This window comes from Toxotes jaculatrix, chromosome 2 (genome assembly GCF_017976425.1).
Source record: "Toxotes jaculatrix isolate fToxJac2 chromosome 2, fToxJac2.pri, whole genome shotgun sequence".
NCBI lineage: Eukaryota > Metazoa > Chordata > Actinopteri > Toxotidae > Toxotes > Toxotes jaculatrix.
This window is the reverse complement of record NC_054395.1, coordinates 15142595-15167276: the sequence shown is the minus strand read 5'-3', so window position 1 is coordinate 15167276 and position 24682 is coordinate 15142595. Positions and strand designations below refer to the sequence as shown.

Sequence of the window (24682 nt, the reverse complement as noted above, 5' to 3'; positions counted from 1 at the left end):
CTTCCTGAATTTACTGAATTGTGTAGCAGATGTTAAGACACTGGCTTTTCCCAGTGTTTTAAGTAGCATTCAGTGAAGCCTCTTGTCTTATAGTCTGTAATGTTTGCTAGTCCTGTTCATTTAGATCCTTGTATGTTAGACACAGCCCCTGAGTCATTGTTTTGGTCACTTTCTATAATTCATAGCTAGCAGTCTACCAGTCCTTTCTTCATTCCCTCCGGTCACAATTCTAAACCAAATCAATCCACTTCTTGAATGTTGAGACTGCAAATCCACTGAAGAGATTTTTTTTTTGTTTACCTTTGTTGTAATGAGATAGGTGTTTGTCTCTGCAGATTTTTGCCAGCTTAATGTCCTTATCCTCATTTATCTCAGTTCAGCTGTTTTGAGGTCTTGCTTGCTTGCTTACTCTTTCAGCCACTGCTTTGTTTAGGAAAATGGGAATAGAAAGGGCAACATGGACCTGGTTAAAATCCATTATTGATATATATGGTATATGCCTGACACTACCAGGGCCCTGCAAGAAATATGACAAAAAGCCTGTGAGTTGCTTTAAAAATGACTGAGAGCCGTTGTGTTTTTATTAGCTTAGAATGAGCCCTTCATATCTACAGAGTTGTGCTGCCATGTTTTCTGCAGTAGCCCAGAATGGACAAAATAAACACTCACTCTTGAGAGGGCCTTTCATGTTTTTACATTACCTGAAAGCCACCCAGGGGGCCCCTGAAGGTCCCCATGAGGGAGGGGTATTCAGTTGGTTGCAATCTGCAACCTCACCGGGAGATGTGTTTGCTGGTGACACCAAACACTAGAAACATCTCTTCTAGAAACATAAAGTAAACCACTCATTCTGTCCTTACCATTTGACTTCTGGAAATTAAGTTTTGGATGAAAGCATACTCAAAATCAGCTTTAAAGTTATTCATCCAAACATAATGTTCCTTTTTGCGGCTCGCAGTTCAACGATACATCCCCTGCAGAAAAATGTTGTTCATCTGTATAGAACTCTGTATCCTGTTTTTGTTTATGTGGTCCACAAATCTCCTCCATTTTCATCTTGCCTTTTGCCTCCCTACATGCTGTTAATTTGTTCTAAAATGTCTTCTTTTTCTGCCTTTCAGCTCTGTGAAGATCTATTTGAGAAAATCAATGAGGACTGCAACAAAGAGGAGCTCTCCTACTCAGTAGAGGTGAGTCTCAGGCTGCTTTGGCATCAGTAATCTTCCATTGTTAACCCCTGCCTCTGGCTTTTGAAACCACTCCTAGCCTTCTATTAATAATGTATCCAGTAATAGTCGGCCATCAATCTCAAAGATGGATTTCCTTAACACAGTCTATTTATTTGGTTGAATTATGCACTTTTTCCTCAAACTGAAAAACAAATGCGTCTCAGAACACTGAGTGATTCTACTGCAGATATTCAGGGAAAAAAGAACATAGTGTGAGAGTGCCAAAAATCCTGCTATATAGTAATATATCTACATTGTGCAGATCTTCATTATATTACTCAGCCTCATGTTACTGCTTTACAGTGTTGCCCTAAGGCACCTGAACTGATATTGTGTTACTTTTGCAAATTTCTTTCTAGGTCAGTTACATGGAAATCTACTGTGAGCGGGTGCGAGATTTGCTCAATCCCAAGAACAAAGGGAACCTACGAGTGCGAGAACACCCGCTACTGGGCCCCTACGTTGAGGACCTGTCCAAGCTGGCAGTCACCTCTTACACAGACATTGCTGACCTAATGGATGCAGGCAACAAGGCCAGGTGAGCCCAGCCTTGGGATCATGCTGAGATCAAGGGAAGGAAGGGGACTAATAGTGGCGGTGATATCTGTGAAGATGTGATAACCCACATCCTTAGAAGAATGAGGAATGAGATCATTTGGACTGAAAATTACTGGCAAGATAAGAATGATTTGGGATCAGGAAGCGTTCTTATCACACAGATTTATTTGTCTTGATCATCTGTGTTAATCAAGGAATGGCTAGTTTTAGCACCAGAATCTTACCTATGTTGTTTCCTTAAGTTTTAAGAGAACAACATGTCTAGCTTGACCTGGATGACTGTGATTCTTTATTGCAGGTAGTGAGTGTCTCTAAATGAAATATGTGTATATGCTTGAATGCATAAAATGTACTGTATATGTGAGTGTCTGTGTCACGAGAGCTCCTGTGGGGAGGAGTGAACCCTGCCTTAATCTTCCTGTGCTGACTCAGAAGGCTTATTTCTAGAGCATGGCGTGTAAAGCCCGTATCTCCCCTGTGGCTATCCCCCTTAGTGCGCCTTGTGTATTTGTGTTTGGTGTCCTCCCCAGTATTATCCACCTCCGCCACGCAAAGTAATCCCTTCACCCTCAATTCACTCTAATAGGCGTAAAACCCAGCGGTGATAACTCCAGTAATAGCTAAGACCAAGAATTTAGCATTAGTAATACAGAATAATTTCAAAGGAAAAAGTGATTGAAGTGCTCAGAAAAATGTGTTACATTCGTATTGTTGTGTATGTATTTCCCTAACTATGGCCATATATGCTAACCTGCAGAACTGTGGCTGCCACCAACATGAATGAGACCAGCAGCAGGTCCCATGCTGTTTTCACCATCGTCTTCACACAGAGGAAACATGACAGCGAGACAGACCTCTCCACAGAAAAGGTTGGAGGAGACTAGAAAAACAGACGCCTTCTGATTATTAAATTAGACTGTGAACCGTTCACACTTAAGTATGTCTATAACTTAAGACTCTGATCCTATACTGTTAGGAGTGTATTTGTTAATACTGTTTTCCTTTTCATAGATGATTTATTTTACTTTACTCCTTTGATTTTGGGCCAACATTTATCCTATGGACCTTTAAGTCCGTGGTGACTGGGGAAGAAAGAGCCATTTTAGATTCGACTTTTAGCATTTCCTCTGACTGCAGAGGGACAAAGACCACTATGTTACTGTAAACACAGTGCCTATTGTATTTAGCCACTCTATCAGATTGTACTGCCTAGCTGCATCTCACTTGACAGCAATGTCCAAATGTGTTTACACTTCTCACGAAATATTATTGATAGTTTGGTTTGTTAACCATTTCAACATTTTTGTTAACTTTGTGTTTACTGCTTTGTGCTGGTATTGTTTCAGTAAAATTCTCATCCTCTCTCAGTTTGTTATAATTAACATGTACATTATTTATAAGCTCGATGGATCTAAAATGCATTTGCCTTCTCCCCTCAGGTCAGTAAAATTAGTCTGGTAGACTTGGCAGGCAGTGAACGAGCAGATTCCACTGGCGCTAAAGGTACCAGGCTAAAGGTAAGACTCCCATTATCTTAACACCCAGCAGCTGCAAATGGACCAGCATTAACTTGATGGCTCTTCAACAATATTTTTTTTTTTGTCTGTGTTTGCAGGAGGGAGCAAACATCAACAAATCTCTCACCACATTAGGAAAGGTTATCTCTGCCTTGGCTGAAGTGGTGAGTGTTTTATGTTTGTTTCTTTTTCTTTCTTTTCTCTCCTCGTCCTCCTCCTTTTAAGCCTATCTCTTACCCTCTACAACTTCACCCTGTCTTCTCAAGGAGTTAATGTTTGTAGCCTGGCATGCTGTAATTTCTGCCCTTCTGTTTTCTCTTCTCTTGTCCTTGTAATGCTTGCTTACACAGGATAACTGTACCAGCAAGGTAAACCCTTTGACAGCTCAACCACTAACCTACGATTCCTCCCATGAGGCAGATTTGACAGCCTTTTGCCATGTGCAGTATTTAAGTTGCTACAATTTTATCACTTAAGTGCTGTATGTTTTTGGCGTCATGCACGATAAAAGCCTCGCACAGTAGCAAAAGGGCATCAGATCAGGCCTGTACTCATTTTACGTGACCACTTGTCCATTACATATGAGGGATTACATATGAGGGTACATCTTAATACTGCCATTCCTACTATTCACTCTTAAAATAAAAAGCTTTATATTGTCATGTGTCATTTTTTTCTGCCAGCCAAATGAATGTTTTAATTTCCACAGAGCAAGAAGAAGAAGAAGACTGACTTCATCCCATACAGAGACTCTGTTCTGACATGGCTGCTGAGGGAGAACCTGGGTATGAACATTAATATCACCTAATAAACATCCTTTACTAATGGCAAAGTGTGAAACTTATGCATGTGAACTATATAGTGAGGTCCTTATTCCTGGACAGCAGGAAAATGGAACCATCTGTATCCTGTAATATGAAGTGGGGGTAAAAAAAAAAAAAACTGTAGCTAGTATACATTACTGTCTGCCAATTTAAGAAGAACACGGTCAGCAGACTGTATTTCAACCAAACTAGACAAGCACACTCATCTCCTCGGTTCAGACATGTGCAGGAGAAGTGTACAGGGTGTCTTCAATCTTCGCTGGCACATGGAGTACATAGCAGAGAAGCCTAATGAGAGTGAAGTCTTACGTTAGTGGAATTGGTATTCAGCAATCATTTTGCTTTAGTGTGGTTTTATTCTGAGCTGAGCATTTTTACTTTACAGTGCAATGGAAATCTTGTAATTTATAACTTTCACATTCATTTGTCATATAATTGACACCTCTACCGATCTTTTGTTATCAGGTGGAAACTCCAGAACAGCTATGGTAGCTGCCCTCAGTCCTGCAGATATTAACTACGATGAAACTCTCAGCACACTCCGGTAAAGATTGCATTCAGCAATTAGATAATAACTTACAACATCATTCCGCTTAGTTGTTTGCACTCCAGTTTATTTAGGTTTTCAAGCCCTTCCACATAATTGTTATTATGAATTTTAGCTACGCTGACCGGGCCAAGAACATCAAATGCAATGCTGTCATCAATGAGGATCCCAACAATAAGCTGGTGCGTGATCTTAAGGATGAAGTGGCTCGACTGAAGGAGCTGCTCCGTGCCCAGGGCCTGGGAGACATCCTGGACAGTGAGTTTTATGCTATCACAGCAAGCCGTATCTGCAGCCACATGGCTTCTACATTCTCTCTCAGTGCCTACCACAAGTTGGCAAAATTTTCTATCTTCATCACTGTCTCATAGCTTTCAGCTATCCAGCTTTGTTGCCATTGCAGTGCTTGTACTTGTTCCCAGCACAAAACTAAAAAAAAACTGCTTTTAGAAACTTATTTACCACCATATTGGTTTATTATGCCTCCTTAGTAAAATGTTTATTTTGTTCTAAGAGTGATAATTACTATGAAACGCTAAATTTTATAGTATGTTTAAGTATTATGTTTGTATCCTGTACAAAAGTACTTCTAAATTATTATTTTTTAATTATATTGTCATATTTGGCTGATTGTGACTGACAGCACAAATGATAGTTAGCGCTACATTAAAATATCACACTTCATTTGCTGTACACAAGAGTAATGGCTCATAGCCTAGTCAATTAGAGACATAATATACCCATTAATAACTTCTAATATCTGAAGTGATTTATAACCTGCCTATTCGCTAATGCCTGCTTAGATCATGCCTAATGACATGGCAATTAACAAGTCACTCCATGCCATTTCTTCTCATCCTCGTTATCATTCTCATCCAGCTCTCTAAGAAATATCTGTAACCTTTTCCTTCCATTCTACTGGTGCTGACCTCTGACCCTTCTCATCTTTTCCTGCTTCCCCTCAGTCGATCCTATGGGGGATGATTACCCAGGAAGTGGAATCAAATGTGTGTATATGTGTGGTAGTCACGCTTTGCCTATAACTATTTGACCTAATAATAATAGCTAACCTTGCTTATGCCCCCCGTGGCCTGTATATTAAATCTGCTTCTAGCTTTGCATGTAAATGCATAAAAGCAAAAGCTTAATGGAAGAGATCTGAGAAATGCAAGGCTTCCGTAGGTGTGCTGATCTGGCGAGGGTTAGCATGCAACTAGGTTAGCATGCTTTGCGCTTGTCTTTTTGTTAATTTTCAGGATGATGGGGGTGAGGCAGCTATTTGCAGGCTCAGAGCCAATTGTATCACTAGTTACGTTTGGAATATACTTTTTTAGAAACATTAGTTTTAGACTAGCTTCTCAGTCTTCCCCACCCCCAAAGCACCCGCATCAATTTCTAACCATGTCAGCCTTTGACTCACTTTCTCATGCTTCTTCTCTTGCCGGTGGTCTTTCTGCTTTTTATTTTGTTTTCTTTTACTAATCGTCCGCTGCAGGTGACAGTGCGCAAAGCTTTAGAATTCCCCTTCTCAGTTCTCAAACTGAGGCTCAGAGCTACAGACGGAAAGGTGCATGATTTTGAATTTCTAAGTAGCTACATAGGTATACATAGGTGTATGTATACAGAGTTGACTAACTTGATGTTTTATCATAGTTTGTATTGAATAGTTTGCTAGTTCACCCTCTGCTGTACTCTCTATCTCTAACACATCTTCCCTCCTGCCCTTTTGCACTGATGTTCTATGAAAATACCCTTAAACTGTAAATTGATTCTGACCAAAAGTCGATGTTCACCTGCTCTAACTAATGTGCAGGGTAAGCGCGTATATTTTGCAGCTGCTATCGTGATAGTTTAATTGAATATCTCAGTTCATGGTTCTAGATGCATCACCTTTTTTCCTGGTATATAAAAAAACCTATATTGCCAGTGTCAATCTTATATATTTTTATCTCTGAAATGTCAGCACCTCCCAAATCATTTAAACTTTGCATTTATTAGCCATTTATTTCGCTATTTTTTTTTATTTTTTAATTTGGTTCTTTGAGGGCACAGTCTGTGTTACCTAGGTCCTTGAGGCTATTATATTGACATGAGCTGCCTGACCTTTAGTGAGGCTTCTGTGGCTCTGTTATAGTGGGTATGTGAGTGCACGCATATATGTGTGTGTGTGTGCGGTGAACCCAACTACTCAACTGCGGGCTGATCTTTGGCAGCATGTGTCAACGAATCTCATCTGTCCTCCCTCTGGACCTTCTTGCAGACTCCATCTCCTTCCCATCCTGTAGCTGATACTCTGATAGCAGTTTTCACCCAGTGTGTTTTCCTTTCCTTCATTAAGAGTTCAAGACAAAAATAATAAAGTGATATCCTCCTATTCCTTAGAACTGTACAACACTAGAAATTAAGTGCTTAGAGTTAATTGCTCTGCACTGCAATTCTGATCCACATAAAAACAGCTCTCTGAAAACTCTCTAAGAGAGTGCAAGCCAAAATCTAATGCATTATCTCTGGAAGTTGAAGAGGTGGGGCAGGCAGACTGTTGGAAACTACCTGGAGTGAAAACTGCCGCTATCTGTAGTCGGCCATTATGCTGGGTGTTTGTCTTAACCCTATTACGTACAATGTGTGTCTTACATTGGTCTTCCCTCCCCTTTGTCCTTTCTGTTTTCCCATTTCCTTCTCTCCTCTCTCTCTTTCCCTATTTTGTATTTGATTTCTCCGTTTTATGTGGTTTATTCCCCCTGTCCTGTCCTGGGCCTACCCCACCTCTTTCTGTGTTGTTCTTCTCTCTCTCTCTCTCTCTCTTGCTGTTGGCTCAGACCTCAAAGACATTCAGAACAATAAGCATAGATACTTGGTAGCCTCAGAGAACCAACGCCCTGGCCATTTCTCCACAGCCCCTATTGGTTCCCTGACAGCCTCTCCATCCTCTGGCTCACTGTGCAGCCAGGGGGGCCTGCAGTCGGTCACCAGCATCCAGGAGCGCATCATGTCCACGCCTGGAGGCGAGGAGGCCATTGAAAGACTCAAGGTAAACTAAACCTAAGTGGGTTTAAGCAGTCTTCAAATCACACTTGCATATCCAGTTCAGAGAGTCCTAAATTTATCTGCACACTCTGCTAAAAAATATAGTCCTTTTGTTTCTTACTAGACATTTGAAAACAGTGGAGCAACTTTTTCCTTTGTGTCATTCCATCATATCTTCTAACGTGTACATGTAAAAGTTATAGTATTTCCTTAAAGGAAAATTTCAGTAATAACATACACCAATTTAAAAAAAAAAAAAAAGAAAATCTTCGAAAGCCACGGAAATGTTTTTCAATCAGCAAAAACATGTTTTTGTATTAATACAAATTCTTAATTATTCAATAATATGTCTTCCACTGGATCTTCTTGTGTATGTGCCACCAAAATGATGTTTTCTTCCCCTTTTCCTGTGATAAATGTGTATTTAATAAGTGTGAGTCATGGCAGGGGCTTCCCTTAGTGTTTGTTGTCGGATATTGCTGTATTTATGTAAGCATACAACAACTGTTAATCAAAAATAGTGTTATTACTGTCACAATGATTTTTGATTTAAGCAGTATAAGGAAAAATTTTAACCAGCTTGCAATGAAAGTCTTACTGGAACATGCAATGTAATATTTGCTCAGTAAATAATATGTTCATTTAATGTCAAGATGTTTTTAGCCCACACACAGTCTTCAATCAAGACACACTTCGTCTGTCCGTCCTCATGTGGCCTCTGAGCTTTATATCTGCCATGCTCACAGTAGACCGTTCACTCTGCTGATAAGGGAGCACATAGGATTGTAACAGCCAGCCATGAGGAGCTGCAGTTTCCATGGCAACCATGGTACCCAGTCTGTCTGTCATCCAATGACGTCAAGCACCGACGCAGATACGGAGGAAATTGGACCAAAATAGATTCCGTCTCATTGGTTTTGATAGTGAGCCACATAATATTCACATTCTGAAGGTGTTGCAGCTATTTTAGTGAAACACAAAAACAAACACAGTGAAGGTTGCCTTCACTGTTGTGGCAATAACAATATTACCCTGATTTGAACCCTGCCCCATAAGCTTCTAAATCTGATAAATCCAAACTGGTTGGACCTATTGTTACTAAGTTTAACATGTTGCCTCGAATACACCACTAACAGTTATGTTTAGCTTACTCTGGTTGTGTTTCCTCACACTTTGCCTCTCGTGTTCAGGAATCGGAAAAGATCATTGCTGAGCTTAATGAAACCTGGGAAGAGAAACTGCGAAAGACTGAGGCAATTCGCATGGAGAGGTCAGTATTGACAGAAAGTGTCTGTTCATTTCCACCCCTGTCTTTTGAGGGGGATGATGTTTGTCTTTCGTATGCTTCCGCCCCTCCCTCAATATATTCTGTCAGTTTTTAAACTGTTTTCACATGTGAACTCCAGACGATGTCTGGACATGATTCTCTGGGCATTGTCTGGATTTGCCCTTTCACACATGAAGCACACAGCTGGAAATTGTCCGTGTGAGATGCATTCACACCTGCCAGAAATATTACGTTTGGTTTAGGCAAGGATTGGAGCCTGGGCAGAGGAGGAGCAAGGATAGAATCATTTTTTACACTTGCCTTCTAAGGCCGGGGATACCAACGCAATTCCATTGTAATTCTGGCAACAGTCGTGCAATGACAAAAAAACCTCTTATGTCTTAAACACGCATGCTCACTGTGAATTCAGACAGTTACCTGCTCTATTCACACATCAGGTCAGTGTTATGTTAGACAGACTTTCTACTAGGGACTTGGCAGGGTAAAGTCATTGACTGATTGACGGAGTGATTGATTCAGACATTTGCTCATAGCTCCACCAGGTAAAAGATCTATAAAAGTACAGAGGTTGCAGTGCATGTGTGAAAGCAGCTTTAAACAACCCCCCGTCCCATAGCTCTGACTCTGTCTTTTCACCCTTCAGTGCTGTCTGTCTCACTTTCTTTGCCTATCTGTCTCATTTTCTCTGCACTCATTCTGTCCATTTCCTTTCACTTCTCTGTCATCACACTCTGCTGCACAATCACCCGTCTCACATCCATTCTTTTCCTATATCCACTCATCTGTAGCTGCAGACATCAACCATGTCTGTCCACCGAGGCTCACTGGTGCCATTCTCTGCCTGTTGTCATACCACAAATCACTTGCTGGAATGTTTAACACCATCAGTTCTCACCCTCTTTCTCTTATCAACTCGAAGGTCTTTGGTGGAAATTAATGTACAGAGTTACAGTATTTATTTCACTGCTGCAGAAAAAAGGGAATATATAAAAATATGCTGTGTAAAGACAACATCTCCCAACGTAGTTCAATTACAACTGTTGTTCTTGACAAATGTTAACAGATGTGTTGCGTTCACTACAGGGAGGCCTTGCTTGCAGAGATGGGTGTGGCAATCCGTGAAGATGGAGGCACTTTGGGCGTATTCTCTCCTAAAAAGGTAGAGCAGACATGAGACACAAGTGCAGACGGTGGTGGATTGTGTCGAATTTCCCATGGGTGGTGATGCACACCCTTCCACCATCGCTTCCTGACTGCTGTTTTCCATGTTATCTTTTTCCATGAGAGCCCTCCCTGGACAGTCGCTGTTTTTTTTTCTAATTTGCTCACTTTATCATATTCTGTCTGTCTTTCCACTCTTTGTCATTTGCTTCCTTCACATACTCAGCTTAGCCATGAAAGGCCATTTGATGAGCACTTTGATTGTTTTCCCACCAAGAAGGTTTGTTTAATCGTATCAGCAGACAAAACACCTTTCCTGCATTAGATGTAGCCCCATAATTCACAGACCTTAGTCAAGAAGTTACCAGTGATTTAACACCAAAAGTGTATTTATTTCCGTGCTCTAGATCTGCTTTTTTTTGTTTCCTCTGGTCACTGTTTACTACTTTTTAACAACAGCAACAACAGTTCCCTTTTTACCTCCGTTTTTGATTTACAGTCTGATCTATGTGCTTTGATGTGATGGGGTCATAATAAAATTTGACTAGTGATTTTGCATTTAAGCTCCTTTGAGGTTAAATTTTAAATAGACCACTTAGGTTTATGCTTGAATCTAATTCCTGAATAGATTATTCAAACCTTTCCTTTAACTGCATAGATCTATTATTGCTGTCACGAGGCTTATTAAATTACAGGCAGTGGTACATTCTCTTCACTCCCCTTAACTCTCCAGCATCTTCCTGTAGAGGCAGTTGTATGTGGCAGCAACATAACGACCGGTATGTTAGTATGTGCTTCTCAGCATAAAGCCACAATTGTGAGAGAGAAAGAGATCTGTTATCTCTTAATCACTGACTGTTCGGCGCCAGCTGTCACTAGATCAGCTTTGGTTTCAGAAGATTCCCTTCTTTGAAATTAATCCGTATTTGCCCCCTTTCCCCTCGCTTCTAATTGTTGTTTGTTTTTTTTCCCTTTTGTTCACACCCATTTGTCCTCCATTCATTTGTTTTTCTCTCCTTTCACTCACTGCTGCTCTATGGGTTAGCATTTCGTTGAGAAGCCTTGTGATCTGTATGCAGACTTTAATGGGGTGTTTTCCCCTAAAAAGGTTGGTGGTTTGGAGGAGTAGCTGCTAGCGTTGTTTGTTAGTTCTGTGATGTATCAGACTCTAGAGGTGTTAGCGTGGCGTCAATGTGACCATTTCTGTCCACGTTGTAGGAGATCATGTATCTCTGATTGTTCATCGGTAATGTCTGATATGAAACTATGCCCACTTGATTAATATTTCTCTCATTTCTGTTATAATTTCTTTTCTGCTGAATATTGATGAAAGTAGTGAAATTCTAGATATGCCTTTTTGGTAAACTGTTTTCCTCTCATGTGTCATCTTCAGACTCCACATTTGGTTAACCTGAATGAGGATCCTCTCATGTCAGAGTGCCTGCTCTACTACATCAAAGACGGAGTTACAAGGTAACCAAAACTTGAATGATGACACTGAAATGCTGCAGAGGAAGTGGAAAAGTTTGGAATCCCTCCCAGGCAGGGGCCTCTGAAAAACTGCTCTGCATTTCATTTTTCCTCTTTTGATGTTAAGCAAGAGGAACTTTCAGAGTCAGAGAAAACTGGCTTAAAATCTGCCTCTGATAACATTTTTTTTGTTATGGCTAAAGTTACCTTCCTCCCCTCTTTGTCCTTTTGGCCCCATCTATAGACTTTTCCTGTTGAGTGTTTTGTTACAATTGCCCCCCAGGGGGACAATAATAGATGACAGAATCACAGATCAAGTGCCTGTAGTGAGCCTATGGTGCTGTGGAAGTGCTGCCTTAGAAGTAATGGTTTAAAGGTTCCATTTAACTTCTGGCACCGACTTTTTGCCGAAATGGCTGCCAATAGAATCAGGGAGCAGGGCTCACTCTCTCAAAATGGCCTCTGTGATCGTTTCAGGGTGGGTCAGGCCGACGCCGAAAGACGACAAGACATTGTTCTAAGTGGTGCTCATATCAAGGAAGAGCACTGCATCTTCCGCAGCGAGAGGAATGCCAATGGAGATGGTGAGGCATTATATTGTGTTTGCTTGCTTGTGTTTTCTTTGACGTATGTACGGATTGAATATCTGGATTCTTCTGAATTAAGCTGAGTTGATAGGACAAAAAAGGAGATAATTTTTCTGGTGTAATTTAAAGATGATACCTTTAAATACCTGCAAAAACAAACCTAAGAACTTTGTCAGTGGATGGATTTAGTGCATTTTCTGTTGCTAATGGAAACATTATGCCCTTGAAAGATAGTAATCATGCCCTTTACTATATAAAAATGAACTTGATGATCAGCTTTTTAGAATGAGTCACTTATGATTGGTTGGTGTATTTTTGCTGAAGTTATCGTCATGCTGGTGCCCTGCGAGGGATCAGAAACCTACGTCAATGGCAAGCGTGTTGAAGATGCAATCCAGCTTCGTTCAGGTACATATCTCATTTTTGTAAACAAAGCTGTAAATAAGATATTTTTGTATTGTCTCTGTGGACTGAGGTAATTAGAGATGACTGATTTCTTAATTATCGTAGATAATTCACAGAATGAGGTTTTCTTTAGACTTCATAAATCAATCGTTCATAACAGCCTTTGAAATGTTGTACTTTAAAATTAAAAGAACATAATAAAGACTGGTTGGAGCTGTTGGTTGCATTTACTGTTTGTCATTGTTAATTTTATGCTCTCCACATTTATTCCTGCCACACTTATGGCACCTTCTTTCAGGTAACCGTATCATTATGGGAAAGAACCATGTGTTCCGGTTCAACCACCCAGAACAGGCCAGAGCTGAAAGGGAGAAGACGCCATCTGCCGAAACCCCTGTAGAGCCGGTGGATTGGACCTTTGCTCAGAGGGAGCTTCTGGAGAAGCAGGGCATTGACATGAAGCAGGAAATGGAGAAAAGGTATGAAATGTATCCTACTGGCTTTATTTCAGCTCATTTCTAATGGTGTAAATAATCTGGTTTGTGTGGTTTCAAATATGGTACATCATGAATTGTGTGATTTGTCTCACAATATGTTGTTCTCACTTACGTAGGCTCACTGAGATGGAAATCTTGTACAAGAAGGAGAAGGAAGAAGCAGACCAACTTCTGGAGCAACAGCGACTGGTGAGTTCATATAAGCTGGTATTTAATCAGACCCACTCTGCAAATTTTACGGATTCAGTCTGTTTTCTGTAATCTTCATGTTAGTGGTTGCAGACAAGTTAGTACTAAGTACAGTGGGTTTAGTAGACGCTAAGCCAAAACTTAGGTGATGATTTTTGCAAGTTAGTTACTGTATTATCATAATCAAAGGCAGCTTCCTGAGGGATCCAGCTAGTTTGTGATATGTTGCGTGTTATTCTTAGTGAAATGTACTGCAGGATATCTGTCATAACTGGAATTTAAAGTTAAAGCATGGTTTGCTTCGGTCAGTAACAATTGGAAAGCTAGTCTTTTTTTGGTTTTTGTATGATAGTTACACTTGGTCCATTTAAAATTGACTAGTACTAATTCTCACTCTGAGCTCTCTGACACGTGTGTGTGTGTGTGTGTGTGTGTGTGTGTTTGAATCACACTTTTACTCTTAGCGCATGTCTGTTCTTCTTGCATGGACGTTTTTTCTGGTTTGAGAAAGACGAGCTTTTACTCGCCTCCTTCTTGAGTTAAACTGATTTTTCCGTAGCAATTTGATTGAGCGAGAATTAGATCGTAAAGCTTTCCCCTTTCCAAATCCCTGTTTTCCCTTTTTCTGTGTCCTCTATAGTGGATCTGAATCTTGCAAAACAGCAACTTACAGCTAAAGTTGATTTGATATTAAATAAATAAATTCATTTAAAACTGATTGAATATTGGTCAGTACTGAAACACATACCCTTGTTTTTATAAAGTGACGCTGCTTTTGCATGGTTCGCGTTAATAGCATGTTTTCTTAACTCACTCAGTACTGGTTCTGGACTAAGTTGCAGTGTTTGCTGTTGAGCTGGTCAACTCTGAAGTGGCTGTTGATTTGCTTGGATTAGATTTCTACTCTAGTTTTCTTGCTCTGTTTTTGTCCTGAGTTTCATCTCTTCAATGCAGTTGCTGACATGTACAATGCATTGTGATAACAAAAATTCCTGCTGTAGTTTTCGACGGATAGTGACAATGTGGTTTCTCATTGACTTCTTTGGCTACCTCTCTTTGCTAGCCTTACCTGGCATCTTGTAGCACACTGAGGGCACGGCTTAACAACAGAATTATCACTGCTCACAGTTGAATCAGTGAATCACAGACCTCTTCCATACTCTGGTGGTTTTATGTGCAGAGCTACAGGCAAAGGGTCCAGACTCCCTGCAACATAACGTTCAATTCTAGCCATAGATACATTATCATACACAAGACCTGAATTATCTGTACCTACTGGTTGTGATCTGTAATGTACTTTGTCTACAAAAAATGAGAAACTGCATTTTTTTTTCCAACTAACATCTTTCTTGTAGTGGATTAACACTTAGCCTCACTTCTGCCTCTCCTCTCTCTACTGGCTTTCTGATCAACTGCAAGAACACTCTGTCTTCTAACTCACCGCTAATACTAAAGCCACTCAAACCTTCTGGACTAAAGGGGGAAAGCTCCAAAATCCATCTACATGCATGCCTCTGTAGCATGTTTGGGATCCAGCTTTCAAATCACAAAATTCTCAATTAAGAAGAGGAGTATCACAAAACAGTACAGAAGTTCTCCAATCAGCAACTACCCTCTATTGAAATTTCCTTTCTAATCATGATAGACATGCTTTACCTTTACTTTTAATATCAGTATGCAACATTGGGAACAAAATTGTTAAAGGTGACATCCCCATTTGTTAGAAATTAAAAGCCTTGTTTTTAGTGAATGTTCATATCCATATTACCATTTCACTGGAGAAACTATCAGAAAGACAAACTGACAAGAAAGTCAATGGAAGCCACTGTTTGTTGTATGTACATTTGTTTGTTTTTCTATCTTTATTTTGAACATAAGTCTGGAAATGACGCTGCATGATGCCATACATCTTGTATAATAATGATGTATGAAAAATATTTAGATATTATTACAGTGTAATACTCATCTTTGATGAAAATCCTAAACCTCAAAATTCTGAACATTTGTCTAAGCTCAAGTATTATATTCTTATTTAATTTGGACTTGACTCATAGTTGAAGTTCCCATGTTGCATATTTATACCTTTTAATCATTCTTTTTTTAAAAGCCATCCTTTCATCCTCTCTTTGATTTCCCATTGTAATTTCTCCTTTTTTTGGGAACCGTTTGGTTTTTGTCCTGTGTTGTTTTCTCAAGGATGGAGACTCTGATAGTGGAGATGACTCAGATAAGAGGTCTTGTGAAGAGAGCTGGAGACTGATCACTTCCTTGAGGGAAAAGCTGCCTCCTAGCAAGCTACAAACTATAGTGAAAAAGTGTGGATTACCCAGCAGTGGGAAGAGAAGAGAGCCGGTTAAAATGTACCAGATCCCTCAGCGGCGCCGCATCACCAAGGACTCCAAGTGGGTGACCATCTCTGACCTGAAGATCCAGGCAGTCAAAGAAATCTGTTATGAAGTAGCACTCAATGATTTCCGCCACACACGGCAGGAAATTGAGGCGCTGGCTATCGTAAAGATGAAGGAGCTATGTGCTAGCTACAGCAAGAAGGACCCCAACGAGCGGGACTCGTGGAGGGCGGTGGCTCGGGATGTTTGGGACACTGTAGGAGTTGGCGATGAGCGCATTGAGGACGTCATCACCAATGGGTCTCGAGCAGGAGGGGCTGTTATGGATGAACTAAAAGTGCACATCGATAAACTTGAGGACATCTTGCAGGAGGTGAAGAAACAGAATAACATGAAAGATGAGGAGATCCGTGCTCTCAGGAACAAGATGGTCAAAATGGAAAAGGTCCTTCCACTCATCACCCCCGAGGGCCAAGAAAAGCCTCCCAGCGAAGGCACCTCTGCATCCACAGCCAAACCTCCAAGCCCTCTAGAAGGAAAACCTCCTGTGCCAGAAAAGCCTGATGTAGAGGATGTAGAGTCACAAACAGGCCAAAGTACAGGAGACGACTCAACCCTAAAGCGAGGCCACATGCGCTGGATGCGTCAGGAGCAGTTACGCCTCAAGAACCTTCAGCAACAAGAGATCTCCAAGCAGCTCCGCCGACATACCGGACCACATCGCTTTATACCCCCAGAGGACCGCAAGCTGCGCTTCCCCTTCAAAAGTAACCCTAAGCACCGCAACTCATGGAGTCCTGGTACTCATATTATAATTACAGACGAGCAGGTCATTGAGCTAAAGGTGCCTAAAGAAGCTGTGGAGGAAGAAGAGGGAGAAAGCCAGGCTGGAGAAGCAGAACAGTCTAGAGAAAAGATGGCAGCTTCAGTTGTCCAAGTCACTCCTCCATTGCCAAGCCCATCAGTCCAACATAGAAGCAAAGACCTGGAGCAAGGTTTAAGCCACGGTCACAGACATAACTATAGGAACAACCAACATCCGCAGCCCCACGAACGAGGCCGCAGCAACTCTTTCAATCACCGCCAGCGGCCCTCTGGCTCCATGGAGTCACTGCAGCAGTCTGAAAGCAACAGGAGGCATACCCAGGCTTTCTACCAGCCCCGCCACTACCAGAACCAGCCAGCACACCCCCAGCCACACCATCAACAGCCATGCCACTATAATAGCATGATGTATACAGATGGCAGCTTCAATGGCTACCAGCAGTACCATCACACTGACCACGCTAGCCATCCAATCAACTTTCAGGCGCCTCCTCGAATGCGCAGGCAAATGTCTGCTCCTAATCTAAAAGCCAGCAGAGAGACGACAGTCTGAGTGGGACTTGTGAAATGCGGAACTAGTTTCAAATACTTTTAGTAGGCAAACACATTACAGATCACAACAGCTCAGAATCATGTGAGTTAAACTGCTACAAGTGACTGTGACCTTTGCACTTGATCAGTGTGATATTGGTTGATCCAAAAGTATTGTATGTATTATAAAAAGACATTTTATCATCATCATCATAATATATGCTGTTTTATCAGTTTTTGCTGCATTGTGTGCGCTATCATCACTAGCATTAGGAGAGCTGTCATAAGGAATTGAAGCCAACAGATGATAAGGGGACTTTTTTTTCCGAAGAGACATGCCATGCCTCCTCTGTTCGTTTTTTCAGCATGTGTGACATTTCATCAATCATGCTTTGATTTGCCAAAATTATCTTCATGGTTGAATTTCTGAGTTTACATTTTGCCATTTTAGTATTGATTTTATCGTGAATGTTTTTATCCACTACAGTATGAACACACTGAAGTGTTTCATTTTCATCAAGACTTTTGTTGTTGCAGCCCGAATTAGGAATCAAAAAACACCCTATATTTATTTGTTCCTATGTACCATGTCATTGAATGTTAGGATGGCAGAATCAGTTGTTTTCTCAATTTTACCTTATGTGTTGTACCTCACAAAACGGTTACTGTCATAAGTCATCATTGGCCTAGATCTTTAATCAAAAGACCAGTATGTTGGACATTTTTGAATTGTTTATTGAATTACCTGATGCACTAGTCATCTGCGTGACCTTTTAAATCGACTGAAGTAGTGGTTAAAGAAAGTGGAATTCAAGTGCCTTTTTATGCACTAACTATATTAATCCTGCTGTGCATTTACACTTCAGTATTTTCTTTCCCTTCGTATTAATTCAGTGCTCATGCACAAGGCTTCTGCTAAATTTTTATAAAGAAAACTTCATAACTTACCTAACCAAAACTAACTTTTTAACATACTGGGTTATTCAGATTCTTAGTAAGCCACTTGATTGCTTCATCCCTTCTTTCTTTTTAGATTTATTTCAAATATGTAACTGCCAAGTACTGGTATTACAGTATTTTGCACTTCCTCAAGTCACAGATGAGCTGTATAATTAGTTAGTGAATACACTAATTTTATTGTTAAGCAATGAGTTGCTCTGTTCTTAAAAAAAAAAAAAAAATTTAAACACCCCTGACAAACTACCCATGTTTTATATAATTATATATTTCTCTCCAGGATTTTCAGTATAATCCAATGTTCTCTCTGAATCCTGGAGTTTACTAAAGACCCCAAAAGATGTAAGAACCACTATGCTGAAATGCTAGGAGATGGACCTAACTATAAGACAAGGAACAAGGATCTATTTGAAAATTTCACTATAACCAGTCCGCAATGTTCAGAATAACTTTCCCTTCTCTTCCTGTATAAACCACACATCGTGTGTCCTGAGCTCTGATTTCTGTTTCATGCGGTCTAAAAATTACATTTTGGGTTCGTGGTTCACTGAGTAAACACAGAGTTCTCCGTGTTTCGAATGGATGTCCTACAGAGTGTTGTCATGGTTCCCAAAGACTTGCCTTAAAAATGCTGGGGGTAGGACAAAGACTTGAAGTGCTTGCATAATGTTATTCAGGACAAATATCCACGTCAAATGAAATTTTGAGGACTGCCTTGTTTTAGCTACATCAGATGCCTAATATTCATGCAACCTAGATGCATCTGTCATTGTGATGGTCTATGAAATCAGTCCTGGTCAGTTTTTTTTTTTTTTTTTTTTTTTTGCCTCTGTACTTTAGCTGATGCTTATTTGAATTAGCAGTTTTTAGTCTGTCTGTCAATCTGTCTTTTCCTTGCTGCATTTGTAGCTTTAAAAGAACCCATTAATTATTACCTTTCAATACCAGATGGCCTTCAAATCATTTTAGAGAAACAGTGACACTCAGCAGCATGGGAGAGACCTTTGAGTACTATCAAAATGTTAAACTTGGGTTCGGAATGATGAAATTATTTTTTGTTTTATATATTAAGTTTTGACAGTATATATTCTGCATTACTATGCTGTAACAACAAAAAACAAAACAAAAAAAAACAAAACAAAAAACCAAATGATATATGACATATGCAAGTCTAGTCTCTCCACCCTACACCTCATGTCTTCATGACTATCTTTGCATGCAATAGCTTACATTTCTTCCGCTCTAATAAATGCTCCATTAAAGAACGTTATTTAACACATGCACTGGTGCTGACAGTGACCAGGTAAGCTGGAAAGAATACAACATAAAATGGACAATGTACCTTATACTGTTCTTTTGAAATACACATGTACGTCTGTGTTAGGCCTCAGTTTAGAGTGTCTGAGTGTTGTATGTCTGCTTTTTGAATCTGCAATATCAAGTGCCTCTTTGTGGCTGTGTACCAAGTTGTGTTGCTTCCTTAATCAAGCACTTTGTGCAAACATACAGTACATATAAGAACAGTATTGTTCACAGATTTAAAAAAAAAAAAAAAAAAAAGGATATACTGAATCCCTGTGTTTCTGGAGATTTATTTTCAAAGTATGACTGAAATAAAATGACATGCTCCAAGTGCAGTTATTGGTTATATATGGGTGGTATTTGTTTTTCACTGCCAATAAACCAATTTAGGGACAGAATCAGATCTCTGAATGTGTGTACTACACAGTACACACATCCATTTTAGACACTGTACAACAGCTCAAGTCAGATTAAAGATACTGTAAATATTTAAATTGACACAGTTTCAATTATTGTGGATAAAACATTTGAAAGTAGTAACTATTATTTAGACACTTCTATTTTCTATTTATATTTCTTATTACTAAATTGTTACTCTATTCAGTACTACATCATGGCAATGTGTATATATAAACAAAACAAAAAACTAAATGATATATGATATATTATATATATATATATATATACTACATTGACATCGTTCATTAATGATACACACTGTTTTACAACAGCAGCTTAAAGCAGATGAACACTTTATGTAAAACGTGTGTGTTGGATTTCCAAAGGTTGCTTGCATTGAGAGGTTTCAGCTTTTAGCTCGTTGGTAGGACTTCAGCAGGGAGGAGGTTAATGACAAATGAAAAGGCTGCATTGTCTTCCCAGAAGACACTGAACAAACAGGATGAGGTCATCGGGACCACAGCCTGTCCTGCTCTGATGAGGATGGCGCCCCTCATTGGATTACAGTTGACTCAGCTTCTAGCAGCACGCCTCTTCTTCCATTCCATACCATTTTTCTCAGAATATAAACCGTTGTCTCATTGTTTCACAAAATTTCATTTATGAAAACCACTGTTTACTCATTGCAGAAAAAAAATCATTGCAAAAGGTGAAAAGTTTTCTTTCACTTCATCGGCTTAAGACTTAAGTTGCCCACCATTCGATAAGTTTGTAGAAAGTAAAAACTGTAATAAATTTTCTTATTTGTGTATTTTTTCTTTTTTCTTTTTTTTCAACATGTCTTATTATGGACAGTAGACATGCGATTCTTGATCTTGTAAAATATTTCACATATAACAAGATAACTATATATATGGAAATAGCATTTCAGTACAGATCTGAAAATTCCTGATTACATTTTACTACACTTTTTATGTGATTGTAAACCCACTTTCATGTCACATTGCATAATTTAGCTGTATCCATGTGTGATTTGGACCAATAACCAAAGTCATTAGTACTTCAGTACTATAAAGAAAATCCTGGTAGTTTTTTAGAGCTTATGTGAAACCACAGTGTGTATTTTGGGTTGAAATGTGGCTCTGTTGGCCAGCTGAGCTCACCTTATTGCTGCGGCTGATGGGCAGTTGTCCATGTTCTCTTTCCTCTTCCCTGTGTGTCCGTGTCCAGGTTTACGAGAGCAAATTGCAAGAGCTTCAGAAACAGGTGGAGACTCGTTCGCTGGTCGCTGAGACACCTGATGAAGAAGAGCTGGAGGAGGAGGAGGAAGAGGAAGGTGTGTACTGTAAATCCTCTGTCCTGTAGATATTTGTTTTACGTACTGTATGTAAGCTGCAAATATATACATAAACATGTACAACATGTTTTCTTCCTGTCCAGAGCCTAAACTACTGGGATGTGCGTATAGAATTTTCTGTTTTATAATCAAACGAACTTAATGTCAACCTCATTCAGATTAATTAAAATTTGTTAATATTGCCATACTAATTTACCCATTCAAGGTATTCATTCAGATGAGTTCATAAGTAATAAATGCTCTAATCCCTTTGAAAGAAAACATGCTACTAATGTAATATGAACAATTCTACTTGACATCTAAGGGACCATACTTCTAGTTTTTCATGTTTTAGCCCATTAGTTACAAATAAAGCCTATAAGCAACAGTCTTCCGGAGCAGTCAAAATAAATGTGTTTCCCTACCTCCCAAGCTACCACAGATTTCTATTCTCTTCAGTTTGAAAGATAACTCACAGATCGTTGGTAATCCACCACTGAGAACTTTTTATATGCTTTTAGAATCATCCGGTAGTATAACAATAAGTCAAAATAAAATTATTCTCTGCAATAAAACTGTCAGTCAAGTTGAGAGTGATAAAAATTGACTGTGGAATTATGGAAGAAGGAACTGTGTCCACATTTTGTCACTTTTTAACCTCTGGATTTGATTTTCCTTAAGCGTTCTGTTCTTTGAGAGTTCTGAACCCAACTGTAAACCTTTAAGTTAGACGACTCTGAAGAATCACAAAGGAGTGGTTTAGTGCAAGAAATATTCACTTAAAATAAAGGTGACAAAATATTCCACATGATGGGTTGCCTTGAATTGCAGACAGTAATGCAAAGTAAGCAGGCAGTAATGGATTTGTGGTTGGGCTAAAACAAGCAAAACCACTGTATGGTCCTTTTTTGGTTTTATGTGCATTTACATTGCGTGTGCATTTTTGTGTATGTTAGTTCATGTCAATGTAAACTCTGTCTCCTGTCTCCCCGTAGTGCCATGGACTCAGCATGAGTTTGAGCTGGCACAGTGGGCCTTCAGGAAGTGGAGGTACCATCAGTTCACCTCTCTCCGTGACCAGCTTTGGGGAAATGCTGTCTACCTGAAGGAGGCCAATGCCATTAGTGTGGAGCTAAAGAAGAAAGTAAGTAAACTGATGTTTCAATTTTCTTTGTGACATTGCCAAGCGTAGCATCGGTTAAAGTTGGGATCACCAGTTTATTTTGAGAATAAAGAAAAAATGTATACTTTCACACACATGCATTTTTACTGAGGCCTAAAAATAAAATATACATTTGGCGACACTTGCTGTGAATTACAAACCCACATGGTGATGTTCTGTGGGGCGCCACAAGACTGCAGATTTCTCTTCAGTCCCCTGTGATGCTAGTGATTTATATAACTGGACACGCAACTTAAAATATAATATATGTTGCTGAAGCATAAGCCAATCCTTTAAGTCACTCCGAGTAGGGTGTTGACTCAGTGTCACACAGAGAAATTGATTTTTTTACAAATCAGAAGCTCTTCTGCTATGGTCCATCTTCCCCATCAGGAGACCGCTGTGATTTATAATCTTGTTCAGTTCTATGAGCTACATGATTGATGCTGGAGATTGGATCATCTATCACAGACATTTTCAAAGATTTTTTTATTTATCTTCAGGTTTTCTTGTGTCTGTAATTTATGTCCAGTGTTGTTAAGTGGTTCAGCATTTTGGCCTCAGAGGGTGCTGGAAAGAGAAAGGCTACAAAATGGAGGGTGGTATGGATTTGTTTCACCCTTCAACCTTGATATATGTGTAGTAAAATAGAACCATACTACAAAAGTGAGTCCCACATTTCTCGAGTCTTTTAATTGACAGGAAATCTGGATCACAGTTATGAATAAAGCTTTTACAGAGGTGCGCCGGTTCTGAGTTTTAAGTCAGGATCCTTGAAGTCAGGATGGGTCCTCATGCTTGTTTTTTTGTTGTTGCTTTTCTTGATTTGTCGTTATGTTTTATCCTTTTATTCTTCCCTTCCCTGTGCATTCTTCAGGTCCAGTTCCAGTTTGTCTTGCTGACAGACACGCTGTACTCTCCGCTGCCCCCTGAGCTCCTGCCCCCAGAGCCAGAGAAAGAGCGTGACTCCAGGCCTTTCCCCCGCACCGTGGTGGCTGTAGAGGTTCAGGACCTTAAGAATGGAGCCACGCACTACTGGTCCCTTGATAAACTCAAGTAATCAACACTATACCTTTAACCAGTCCTGAATTTAGCTAGATTTTTTTTAGAATACTTATTCGTAGAAATGCATCATATCATCTGTTATGCCCATTCAGTGTTGGAAATCATTAGTCACCACAGTCTTTAACTCAATTAGCCTGATGTCAGATCATTTCTCATCCCTTTAGCACCAGAAAAATAATTCGGAAAATACAAAGATGATGCCTTATGAGCCTGACATCTCTACATCTAGCAGCATCTCTTCCCTCCAGCCATTAGACGAGCTGTATATTCTCTCTCTGCTTCTCATTAATATTGAGCGCACTCTGTCATCATTTGCAGGCAGAGGCTGGACCAGATGAGAGAGATGTATGACCGTGCGGGTGAAATGGCCTCCACAAACCAGGAGGACTGCGAGGGCACTCTGACAGGAAATGACCCCTTCTATGACCGTTTCCACTGGTTTAAACTCGTGGGGAGGTATGTAACTCAACAAAAGGAAATACATATCAAGTACTGACTGCACTACGTCACTAAAAATCTTGTTTGAATGTTGTTTTTTTGTCTGTTGTTGCCTGTTTGATTTCTAAATATGAGTTTGTGTAGCTAACTAATATTGAATATGATTCACTCAGCTTCGCAGATCCATTTATTTAAAATGGATCCATTTATTTAAAATGGATCTGCACATTTACTTTCATTTCATTTTTCATTTTCATGGTCAAATGCTGTTGCACAGATTCATTTTCTGTCATTAGAGTCACATGGACCAGTTATATCACATTTTCGCATCATGTTTTATCATGTGTCTGTTGTTGCTCATGTAAATATTTTTTTTTGTTGTTCTCATGTTTATAATTTGATGTTACATTTGTGATTTTATTTTGGTGCTTTTGTTTTCATGTCACTTATGTATTTATTCATTTTATTTGACATCTCATTTTAGGTTGTCTTTTTTTTTTTTTTTAATCATAAGAAATGTTATTTTCATTCATTCTTTATATAATTTTTCACTGTCTGTTGCCATTCTCATGTTGATACCCTTCCAGTTCACACAAAAGCTTGTTAACAAAATAGTGTATTTGGATCATGTGGAAACTTGTGGCATTTTGTATTCTATCCTCTTCCAGCCAGCATACGTTAGAAGATTTATACCTTAATCCTTTTAAAATTTCATTTTGGCATAGTCATGTTTCTATAAACTGCTGTGACACCTCGCATCTCCTTTTATTATACCTGCTCTTTACGAGACAAATCCCTCTGTTACGTTTGCAATAGGTCCAAATTGTAATATTAGAAAAAAAAAAAATTTAATTTGATTTGGTTTAGCTAATAATCATACAAACAGGAAGCAAGTGCCATCTGCTGTTGGTTGTTGGTTATTTTGCAATTCAAATATGCCAGAGAAAACAATGATTTTTATGCCAAAGTGAAATATCACATCTAAACTGTGATTTATGAGCTGCAGTGGACCTGATTAAC

The 24682-nt window shown here is 39.6% G+C and overlaps 1 protein-coding gene across 8 annotated transcripts in view; it reads left to right on the top strand.

Moving 5' to 3' along the window:
• The window catches only part of kif1b (kinesin family member 1B), a 57859-nt gene that overhangs the window by 17105 nt on the left and 16072 nt on the right, over positions 1-24682 (top strand). For 2 of the 8 annotated variants that reach the window (XM_041053726.1, XM_041053707.1), the window contains exons 5-25: positions 1122-1190; positions 1589-1767; positions 2545-2656; positions 3227-3304; positions 3403-3468; positions 4014-4089; positions 4594-4672; positions 4791-4933; positions 5641-5682; positions 7495-7706; positions 8893-8972; positions 10074-10149; positions 11545-11624; positions 12099-12205; positions 12533-12616; positions 12912-13092; positions 13227-13299; positions 20892-20997; positions 21993-22141; positions 23037-23215; positions 23543-23680. In XM_041053726.1, the coding sequence (XP_040909660.1) occupies positions 1122-1190; positions 1589-1767; positions 2545-2656; positions 3227-3304; positions 3403-3468; positions 4014-4089; positions 4594-4672; positions 4791-4933; positions 5641-5682; positions 7495-7706; positions 8893-8972; positions 10074-10149; positions 11545-11624; positions 12099-12205; positions 12533-12616; positions 12912-13092; positions 13227-13299; positions 20892-20997; positions 21993-22141; positions 23037-23215; positions 23543-23680 (2309 nt within the window). Of the gene's footprint in view, positions 1-1121; positions 1191-1588; positions 1768-2544; positions 2657-3226; positions 3305-3402; positions 3469-4013; positions 4090-4593; positions 4673-4790; positions 4934-5640; positions 5683-7494; positions 7707-8892; positions 8973-10073; positions 10150-11544; positions 11625-12098; positions 12206-12532; positions 12617-12911; positions 13093-13226; positions 13300-15495; positions 19564-20891; positions 20998-21992; positions 22142-23036; positions 23216-23542; positions 23681-24682 lie in introns of those variants that run through there. The other 6 variants (XM_041053734.1, XM_041053718.1, XM_041053715.1 and 3 more) reach the window with 5 other exon arrangements.